The 11,625-nt window shown below is 43.4% G+C and overlaps 1 protein-coding gene across 1 annotated transcript; it reads left to right on the top strand.

Moving 5' to 3' along the window:
• Positions 1–9,247: 9,247 nt before the first annotated feature.
• Positions 9,248–10,510, top strand: TPBG (trophoblast glycoprotein). Its single transcript, XM_006873271.1, has one exon. It carries the CDS (start codon positions 9,248–9,250, stop codon positions 10,508–10,510), a length of 1,263 nt encoding a protein of 420 aa, XP_006873333.1.
• The last annotated feature ends 1,115 nt before the right edge of the window (positions 10,511–11,625 follow it).

Here is an 11,625-nt window from a genome sequence, read left to right as displayed (position 1 = left end):
AACAATACTCATTTGGAGTTCAATTGTAAATGGAGTTGTTTCTAATTTGAGATTATTATATCCATATTATTCATATACAAGAATGTTTAAATGAATATTTAAACATCACGTGTTGTTGTTACGTGCCATCGAGTTGGCTCCGTCTTACAAGGACCTTGTATACGTTTTCCAAATAGCGGCTGGTGAGCTTGAACTGCCCACCTTGTGGTTCAAGCTGACTTTGCAGTTCATCGGATTAACTTCCCATGCCACAACAGGACTCCAAATTTCATGTATAGGAATTGTCCCTCTAATCACAGGATATCAACACCCCTGGCTCCTGTCTACTAAATGCCAATAGCTGTTATTGTAATGGCATTGAAAGTATTTCCAAAAATATGCAAAATTCCATTTGAAATAGTGCAACACCTTTGAGAACCATTGATCTACAGAAATTGTTGCTGTTTTGTCAATCATTTAACACTGCTTTAATTTGCCTGTTAATCATCTCCCACTTGGACCATACCAAAGACCATACCTCTTGCCTTCAGTCTTATCTGCTTATGTTGTTGTTGTTGTTATGTGCCGTGGAGTCGATTCCGACTCATAGCGACCCTGTACAGGGTTTCTAAGGCTGTAAATCTTTATGGGAGCAGAAAGCCTCATCTTTCTCCCGCAGAAGAGCTGGTAGTTTCGAACTGCTGACCTTGAGGTTCACAGCCCGATTCGTAACCACTACGCTACCAGAGCTCCTTTATCTGCTTATAACTCACCCTTTTTGAAAAAGATAGTAAAACTAGTCTTTCTAAAATGCAAATCTGACCAAGTCATTACTTTGCTGAAAATCTTCAGTGAGTCCCCAGCACCATAGGATGAAGTCAAACATTTTAGAATGGAGTACAGGAACGTGATTCCATTGTATTTCAAATCTTGTACTGCTCCATCCAATCCATGCTGTGTTAGTCCATGTAGTCTCTAGAACTGAACAACGTCTCTGAGTCTTTTTACCAGCTTGCCAATATTTTGCCTGGCAAAATCTTACTAATCCTTCAAAATGTAGCTCAGGTGCTACCTCCCCAGTTATTTTCTGTCAATCTCCCCACTCTGCTCCCAACGCTGGCACCTATCATATGTTTTGTAACTGTTAGTTGGCTTCCCTCCAATAAACTGTAAGTTTTTTGAGGGTAGTGATTTCACCCTATATGCCTCGTATCTCGAGTCCTGGTACGGTACTGTAGGTGTTCTCTCTCAAATAAGTCCATTTTTTCTAAAGGAATCTTAAGTCACTCATGAGATAGAGCTTTCTTTTTAATCATTAAGAGAGATTTTATTATTTTTTTTCTATGAATACCTTTTTTGCCAAGATGATTCTTGAAATTGACCTTCCAATTGATCAGTCTGGTTTTTTTCAGATTATAGCTTTATGACATAGGTACTTGATATTTTCCAATGATATTTTCAGATTTGAGAGTGTTCACTTATGTAAACTCATTTGCTAATTTAAGGCAGAGACCAAAATAAACTAGTCTTAAAAAGTGTTGGTGTTTCCCTATGCTAAATTACATGGCTTGTCTCTACTACATGAAGACCTACCAAAAACATTGCTGTGGAGTCGTGTGACTCATGGCATCCACATGTGTTCTAAAGAACTGCTCCACAGGGCTTTCTTGACCATAGTCTTCACAGAAGCAGATCGCCAGGACTTTCTTCCACAGCACTGTTGCATGAAGTGCCCATAATCATCAACTGTTTTTTATAGTTACATTAATCTAATCTCCCCAGGATTTAGCAGCAATATTTTAATAATTTACTAATGACTTGCTTTTTGGTCATTAGAAGAAAAATGGTTTCTGTAGAAGCAATTTGCTAAATAAATGATATTACAGAGACATTTTTCTGGAGGCCATAAAGTGAGTCTTAGTGTGGAGCTGTGGGATAAGTACTGGACTGTTAACCACATGGTCAGCAGTTTAAATCCACTAGTCACTCCTCGGAAACCCCATACAGGGTTGCTATGAGTTGGAACAAACTCTACAGCACTTAACAACAACATGAAATGTTCTATTGAAATATACTAACTTGATGATTTTCCAACAGGACATTCAGATCCTTTCTTTATTTTATATTGGGAAGGAAGAATAAAAGGGAGGAAATGTGCTCTGAAATCCTCTGTCCTGCTTTATAACATGAAATAGCATCATGCATAAAAATATTTCAAGCTGTCAGGAGTGAAGCAAGTATGACAATTTAGGATAATTAAAATAGAACTGATCCCAGTAAGTTTTTCTCACTTGAAGGAAATTTCTTTAAAAAGTATTTACTAATCTAAATGTCTTTCAATTGTTGTTGTTTTTATTAGGTACTGTTGAGTCGGTTCCAACTTATAGTGACGGTATGCCTAATAGAACAAGAGACTGCCGGATTCTGCACCATCCTTCAATTGTTGTTATGCTTGAGCCCATTGCTGCTGTCTTTCACTGTTGTGGTTGTGAAGTGTTGTCGAGTCGATTCTGACCTATAGTGAACCTGTATAGGGTTTCCAAGGAGCAGCTGGTGAGCTTGAACCACCAACCTTGCAGTTCAAATGGCTTTGCAGTCTGGCTCATTAACCCACAGAGCTACACCAGGACTCCTAAGGCAGCTTAAAAAACGTGGTATATGGTTAACTTTTTAAAAAAGAAAAATTATGACCAATACATATACTATGAATCCTGTCATATGAAAACCGAAGAAACAGAAACAAAATATGTACGAAGAGAGTGGGGAATGAAAGGATACACATACCAAACTTCACTCATAGTCTACATTGAAAGCTGTATCTCTGTGTCTGTCTCCCCTGCCAGATTATGAGTTGCTTTGTTGTCACTAATAACTTTTAGTATGAGTATCCCCCAGATATTGTTTGGTACATACTTAAACTTTAAAAAAAAACACTCATTGTTTATCTGAAATTCAAATTTAACACAAATCTAAATTTTTGCGTGTTAAATGTGACTATGTTTCTTTAAGGTCTCCTTTAATTATTAATCTACCACTCATTTGTCATTTTGTAGTACTGAGGTGGCTTGAATATTACTGTTACACCAGCACTATATTAAATACTAGGCTGATCCATTGTGGACCAGTTTCAGCAGAACTTCCAGACAGAGACAAACTAAAAAGGAGGTCTAGGAGATCTACTGCAAACTTTTTAAGACTAGAAGCAGATTATTGTCTATATAGTGCCAGAATATGAGACCCTTAGAACGGAAGACACTTAAAATACAATTGGGGAATAGCTGCCTCCTCAGTAGAACCAGTCTTAATGATGTGGATGGAGTAAACCTTTCAGGACCTTCATTAGCTGAGTGACATGATTAAAAAAATGAGAAGGAACAGCTGTAAACATCCAAAATATGAATCTAGAAAACTGGGAAGTAAAATATGAAATGGAATGAGTGGCGTTTGATATTTGGCATTAATGAACTGAAGAGGACTGGTTTTGGTCCTTTTAAGTCAATCATATGCTCTGTTGTTAAGTACCATCGAGTTAGTTCTCATAGTGACCCTGTATAGGGTTTCCAAGGAGCAACTGGTGGGTTTGAACTACTGATCTTGTGGTTCTCAGTCCAGTACTGATCCTACAACACCACACCAGGAGTCCATGTGCTCTACTATGCCAGAAATGACAAACTCAAGAGGAATGGTCAAAAGAACATTTCAAGATCTTTGCTGAAGTACAACACAGTTAGTGATAGGATAAGACTCATAGGACTGAAGTGGACCAGTTCATACAATATTATTTAAATAAGCAATGAATTGCTAATCTCAAAGCCCATGGTTCAAAACAGGGTCACTAACCCCAAGGCCCATGGTTCAAAACAGGATTGCTGTGAGTATGAACCAACTCAATGGCACTAAACTACAACAACTGACAACTAATGCCAAATATGAAGAAACTGAAGATGTTTTTAAACCAACTTCTGCAGTCTGAAATTGATGAAACATGCAATAGTGATTGCTGCTGAATAGAATTAGAAAGTTGGAAACAAAAAGAAGGATTAGTAGTTGGAAAATATGGCCTTGGTGACAGAATTAGAGATTGCATGATAGAATTTTGCAAGACCAACAACTTATTCACTGCAAATACCTGTTTTCAACAGCATACAACAGTGAATATACACATGGATCTCCTCAGATGGAATATATGGGATTTAAATTGACTTGTTGTTATTTTTTTAGGTACCATCGAGTCGGTACCAACTATGCATTTGTGGAAAGAAGCAATGGAGGATCTTAATAATATCAGTCAGAACAAGGCCAAGGACTGACTTTAGAACAGATTATCAATTGTTCATATACGAATTCATGTTGAAACAGAAGTTAATTTTTGAAATCCATGAGAGTCAAAGTCTGCCCTGAATATATCTCAAGTGAATTGAGAGACCATCTCCAGAATTGTTGTTTTTGTTGTTGTTAGGTCTCGTTGAATCAATTCCGATGCATGATACAACTATGTGATACTGCCAGGTTCTGTGCCATCCTCATATTCATTCCTATGCTTGAACCCATTGGTGTCGATTTGAGATAGATCATAGGGACACTGTATAGGGTTTTCAAAGTGGGTCTGAACCACCGATCTTGTGGTTAACAATTCAGTGCTTATATGATAGTACCACACCAGGACTTAAAGTAGCATATTACAATGAAATGTGCAAAGACCTGGAGTCAGAAAACAAAATGGAAGAACACGCATAGCAGTTCTCAAGTTGAAAAACTGAAGAACAACTTTAAACTTAAAGTGCAATATCGAAGGATTCTGTTAGCAAAATAGCAAGGCATTAATGGAGTGTCAATTGATACGTCTTAACAAACAAATGCAACACTGGAAAAACTCACTAGTCTATGTCAAAGCATTAGGAAAACAGCTACCTGTCAAACAGATTGGAAGTGATCCTTATTTGTGTCTACCCCAAAAAAAGGGGATACATAAAGTGCAGAAATTATTGAGCAATATCATTACCACCATATGCAAGTAAAATTATGCTGAAGATAATTGAAAAATAATTGCAGTAGTCCAGTTAGAGAACTGTCAGAAATTTGCATTCAGAAGAGGACTTGGAAAAAGGGATATCAGTGCAGATGTCTGATTGATCTCAATTGAAAGGAGAGAGCACCAGAAAGATGATTACTTGTGTTTTATTGACTATACATAGGCATTCAATGTGCAGATCATAATGATTTATATATAACATTGTGAAGGATAGGAATTCCAGAATGCTTAATTGTGTTCCTACAGAGCCTGTACATTTGAATACCCTGTTAGTTGTTCCAATAAACCAAGGGATACTATGTGGTTTAAAATCATTAAAGGTGTGCATCATGGTTGCCTCCTTTCACCATATTTACTCAATTTGTAATCACAGGAAACACTCCAAGAAGCTGGATGATATAAAAAAGAATATGGCATCAGGATTGTTGTTATGATAATGTTAGATGCTGTCGAGTCAGTACTGACTCATAACGGAAGGAAACACTGCCCAGTCCTGCACCAACCTCACAATTGTTGTTGTGCTTGAGCTCAGTGCTTCTGCCACTGTGCCAATTCCTCTCGTTGGAGGGCTACTTCTTTTTGTTTACCCTCCACTTTACCAAGGGTATGTCCTTCTACAGGAACTGGTCCCTCCTGACAATACGTCTGAAATATGAGAGATGAAGTCTGGCCATCCTGGCTTCTATGGAGCATTTGGGCTGTATCTCTTCCAATACTGATTTGTTTGTTCTTTTTATGGCCCATGATACTTTTAATATTCTCCTCCAACACTGTAACTCAAATGCATCAATTCTTCTACAGTCTTCTTTATTCACTGTCAAACTTTCACACGCATATGAGGTTATTGAAAATACCATGGCTAGGCTTAGGCACACCTTAGTACTCAAACTGACATCTTTGCTCTTCAACACTTTAAAGAAGTCCTGTACAGTAGATTTACCTAATAAATCCATAGCATGTCAAGACCCACACAATTGCAAGCTTTGTCTTTCAATACAGCACAGGTAAACATCTTTATGATATTCTCTGCCTTTACCCAAGATCCATCTGAAGTCAGGAATGATTTCCCTCGTTCCACGTCCTGCTCTGAATTCAGCTTGAACCCTGTCAGTGTACTGTTGCAGCCTCTTAAAAATTATCTTTAGCAATATTTTACTTGCATGCAATATTAATAATATTGTCAGATGATTTGTGCCTTCCGTTGGCTTATCTCTCTTTGGAATGGGCCCAAATCTTGATCTCTTCCATTCAGTTGGCTAGGTAGTTGTCTTCCAAATTTCTTGGCATAGATGAGTGAGTGCCTCTAGACCCTCATCAGTTTGTTGAAATATTTCAATTTGTATTTCATCAATTCCCAGAGTCTTGTTTTTTTTTCCCCCAAGGCCTTCAGTGTACCTTGAACTTCTTCTTACAGGGTCATTGGCTCTTGATCAATTTCCACCTCTTGAAATGGTTGAACCTTGACCATTTCTTTTTGGCACAGTGATTTTGTGTATTCTTTCCATCTTCTTTTGATGTTTTCTGTATCATTCATTATTTTGTCCATTGTTGTTAGGTGCCATCGGGTGGGTGCTGTCTCATAGCCACCTTATGCACAACAGAATTAAACATTGCCCTATCCTGGGCCAACGTCACTACTGTTGCCACGTTTGAGTCCATCGATGCTGCCACTTGGCTCACCAGCTGCTCCTCGGAAACCCTATATAGGGTCGTTATGGGTCAGAGTCGATTTGACCACACTTAACAACAACAACAATACACATCATAGGCACAAATTTCAGCATCCTGTATTTGATCTTTATTATATTGTTATTGCTGTTAAATACAATCTAGTCGGTTAGACTCATAGCTACCCTGTATAGGGTTTGAACCGTCGACCTTGCCGTTTAAACCAACCTTGTGTTCAAGTGCTTATATTAGCAAATCTTAAATTTTCCAATCATGTTTTCCCCATTGCTATTTTCTCATTATAATGAAGGAGACTGAAATAATTAACATCCTTTTATTCTTTCAGAGAAATTACTTAAATGGAGCAAAGGCTGTGCAACAGTATTAAGACAGCAATGGCAGGGCTTTCAGGACCTAAAACCGCGCTAGTGTGATAACAGGTTCCCTCTGTAATTCATCATTTTTCTCTCTCACATGCCTGGCGATACCTAACTTCTGCTCTCTCTGGGCGGCTTTTTTTTTTTTTTTATCTCTCCAGGTGGTGAACTTGCCTGGTTTAAGAAACTCCCAAGGATACACTGTGCTGCATCTGGCTAGAGGAGAGGGTCTTCTTTCAGGGTGACTAATGTTGCCATTTGCCTTTTTTTTTTTGGATGCTTTGGCTGCTGTTTCCTTTTTTCTGCTTTTAATTTTGAAAGGGAAAAAGCTAATGTATCAAGAATGAATCTCCTCTCCGCTATTTTAAAAAAAATTAAGTTGGTTCCTTTCTCTTCACAAGTTCCGTAACTGTGCAAGAAGCGTGGGGGTGCGACACGTGGGAATACATGTGTTGTTATTGTGGGGTGTTGTTGAGTCGGTTCCGACCCATAGCAACCCTGTATAGGGTTTCCGAGTGGCTAGTGAACTTGAACTGCCGACCTTGAGGTTCAAACTGACTTTTCAGTCCAGCGCATTAACCCAGAATGGACTGATTACACCTATATCTTAAATTGGGAGCTTAAGGTACCACTCTGGTGATGAGAGTTTCCTAAACTCCTTGCAATCCGCCAGGCATTTTGCTATGCCCGCTATCCACTGCTTTCTCCTGCTTCTGTTACGCTTAAATCTATCTCGTCTTTCCCATAGGTATCCGAAATCAGGATGAATTCCAAGGGAGTCACCAGTCGTCTTGCTCCCGTCCCAGGTAAATACAGTACGCAAAATGAGGAACCACCAAAGGATGCCCTGGGTGTGGGGGGGGGAGGGAATTCCCTCGCCTTTTCTCTCACATTCCTCCTCAGTTTTCACCTGGAGGAGGCCCGCAGCCCGGATACCCTATTCTCACTTCCTAAAGCCCCTAACGTGGGCTGCGGAGGTTGGCTGTACCGCTGGAAAAATCCCTTCGGCAGGCTCGGTCCTCCCCTCCCCCCGGGTTGGTTCTTCCCAGCTGCGGAGGCAGCACCAGGGACTAGGGTGCGAGGAGAGTCTGAGCTCGTTGAGCAGTCTGGAAGTCGTGGCGACTCTCAGGGGACTCGGAGTTGGCTCCCGAGCTCCGGGAGCGAAGGTGAGCAGTGGGGAGCTAGAGGCTAAGACCGAGGGTGGCTCTGCCGGCCCCTCCCCATCCTCTGGCGGAAGAGTAGCTTAGATCTTGGTAGCGCGAGTCCTGCCGCCGCTTTGTTCGCGGCCTCTCCCCGCCCCTTTGGAGATATCTTGAACCCCCTGGTTTTCTAGGGTCTGGCTGGGGGGCGACAGCTGTACGGTCCTCCACTTCCTACTAGTCCAAGGAGGAACAAAAAACGATCAGAAAACTCCGGTAGCCTGAAACTTCACTCTGCTCCTAACCTAGACCGGGAGGAGCGGTTCAGGCGGGGGTGGAGACCCCGGAAGACAGGTTGTCCGTGGAGGCGGTAGGAGAAGGAGATGGGAGAGTGAGAGTTTGGTTGGGAAGGCGCTGGGAATTCGCGAGAAGTTAAACGCGGGGGACGAGTCTGTTCCGGAGTGGAGGAGGGAGGGAGGCTGGGAGAGAGTATATATAGTGTGGGTTTAGGAAAGAAGGGAGATTTTGCGCTCGGGTCTCGGGTTGCGCGCCCCTCCTCGTGGTAAGGGTGTGCTGTGAAGCCGGGGTAGGCGAGGCCCAAGCGGGTTTCGGAGGAGGTCTGGGGACGGTGGGGAAGACTTCGCTCTGGGAGGCCGGACCCAGCACTTGGGAAGGTGTTGCTGCGCCTCACGCTTCTCTCCCGCCTGCCCCAGGTCGCTCAGCGGATCCAGCGGGAGACTCCAACAAAAGAGGCGAGGAAGTGCCCCCGCCCAGGGGCGGCGGCAGGAAGGGGAGCCAGAGGAGGAGCGCGGAGCCGAACGTCCTTACCCGCCGTGCGTACTTTCTGGAGGGAAGGGGCGGGGGATTCGGACCCGGGAGAGGGACGCCGGGTGGCTGGGGTTAGCCAAATTCCGGCAGCGGCGTCCCTCCTCCACTCCACGAGAAGAAACTTCTCCAGAAGCTTCCGGCCGGCCCGTACCCTCCAAGCCCAGCCTTTCGAGCCGTCGGAGCGGGCTCCGTCCCAGCCCAGCTCCGAGGAGACGCGAGCCGCGATGCCAGGGGGTTGCTTCCGGGGCCCCGCCGCCGGGGACGGGCGGCTGCGGTTGGCAAGGCTGGCGTTGGTCTTCCTGGGTTGGGTCTCTTCGTCCTCTCCCACTTTTTCGGCTTCCTCCTCCACCTCTTCGGCGTCGTCGTCTGTCTCCGCGGTATCCGCTCAGCCTATGCTGCCGGGCCAGTGCCCTCTGCCGTGCGAGTGCTCAGAGGCGGCGCGCACAGTAAAGTGTGTTAACCGCAACCTAACAGAGGTGCCTGTGGACCTGCCTCCCTACGTGCGCAACCTCTTCCTCACCGGCAACAACCTGTCTGTGCTCCCTACTGGCGCCTTCGCCCGCCAGCCGCCGCTGGCCGAACTGGCCGCGCTCAACCTCAGCGGTAGCGGCATAATGAAGGTGGACGCCGGCGCCTTCGAACATCTGCCCAGTCTGCGGCAACTGGACCTCAGCCACAACCCGCTGGAAGTCCTCAGCCCCATCGCTTTTTCGGGCACCAATGCCAGCACCTCAGACCCCAGTCCCCTGATGGAACTGATCCTGAACCATATTGTGCCCCTTGGGGACGAAAAAAACAACCGGAGCTTCGAGGGCATGGTGGCGGCGGCGCTGCAGGCTGGCCAAGCGCTGCGCGGGCTCCATCGCCTAGAACTGGCCAGCAACCACTTCCTCTACCTGCCGCGGGACGTGCTGACCCGACTGCCCGGCCTCAGGCACCTAGACCTACGCAACAACTCCTTGGTGAGCCTGATTTATGTGTCCTTCCGCAACCTGACACATCTAGAAAGTCTCCACCTAGAGGACAACGCCCTGAAGGTCCTTCACAACCGCACCTTGGCTGAATTGCAGAGTCTGCCTCACGTTAGGGTCTTCCTGGACAACAATCCCTGGGTCTGCGACTGCCACATGACCGACATGGTTACCTGGCTTAAGGAGACCGAGGTAGTGCTGGGTAAAGCCAGGCTCACTTGTGCATTCCCCGAAAAAATGAGGGATCGTGTCCTGTTGCAACTCAACAGCTCCGACCTGAACTGTGATCCAATCCTCCCCCAGTCCTTGCAGACTTCTTATGTCTTCCTGGGTATTGTTTTAGCACTGATAGGAGCTATTTTCTTGCTAGTTTTGTATTTGAACCGCAAGGGGATAAAGAAGTGGATGCATAACATCAGAGATGCCTGCAGAGATCACATGGAAGGATATCATTACCGATATGAAATCAATGCCGACCCCAGATTAACAAACCTCAGTTCTAATTCTGATGTCTGAGAAACATTTAAGAGGACAGAACAAGGACAACTATGCATGAGATGCAGACTTTTGCTTTATCCTGTACTAGTCTTGCGCCACTTAGGCCCTACCTACACTTAGACACCACTGACTTTGACTGAAAGCAGTAAGGGGAATTTACTTCCTTGTTCTGTAAAGTTTTTTTGGTGTGCTCTATTGATGTAAGACATGAACAACTGTGCATAATATATTATCCTCCTCCCTTTCCTTGGAACCTGGTCAACACGTGTGGAGGGATTTTTCAGCATGAACGTGGACTCCTTGCTGTCTCTTTCTTTCTTAGTACAGTTCAAGATTTAGCAGTGTTCCCACACAGATAGCACTCAACAAAAGCTGCCTCAACTTTTTTTGAGAAAAATACTTTATTCATTAATACCAGTTTTATTCTCATGTATCTAAATTGTGGAGAAAATAATTGCATTCCATAAACTGCCTGCAGACTTTAGCAAGCTCTTCAAATAACTCCTTAGTCCACAGGAGCCTGTGCATCCAAGAGCATGCTTCATTTTACTGTTCTGCATATTACAAAAAATAACTTGTAATTTCAGATAATTACTTTTTTGATTGCAGTTTATATGAAACGATACTGAATTTTTTAAATAAACTGCATTGAGAGCCAACAGAATGAATTGTTAAAAAAAAAAAAAAAATCCAATAAAGGTTCTTAAAAGAATTAGTGTGTCTAAGTTTGCTACTTGATAAAATGATTAGTGGGAAGGGATTGGATAGCTTTGGACCAAATGATAATTGAGCGATTTAGTTAACACAGCTGAGAATCAAACTGGAGCAATGTCTTATATGGATAAACTTGGGAATAGTTTTTGAAATGGTGAGTCCTGCCAAGTTGTAATTAGAAAGTGTGAATGTCCAAGTGAAATAGTCTGGGTCTAAAATCGGTGCTATTCATGAAACAAGTTTGTTAGAGCATTATAAAGTTGTTGCTGTTGTTAAGTGCTGTTGAGTCGGTTCCAACTCATTGCAATCCTGCAAAGGTTTCTCAGACTTTAAATCGTCTTGTGAGCAGAAAGCCTCATCTTTCTCCCAGGCTTGAACTGTGGACCTTGTGGGTCACAGTCCAGTGCTTATCATATGGC

This window comes from Chrysochloris asiatica, unplaced genomic scaffold (assembly GCF_000296735.1).
Source record: "Chrysochloris asiatica unplaced genomic scaffold, ChrAsi1.0 scaffold00233, whole genome shotgun sequence".
In the NCBI taxonomy this organism is placed as follows: Eukaryota; Metazoa; Chordata; class Mammalia; order Afrosoricida; family Chrysochloridae; genus Chrysochloris; species Chrysochloris asiatica.
Note: the sequence above shows the minus strand (reverse complement) of the source record. Positions and strands in the feature narration are given on the sequence as shown.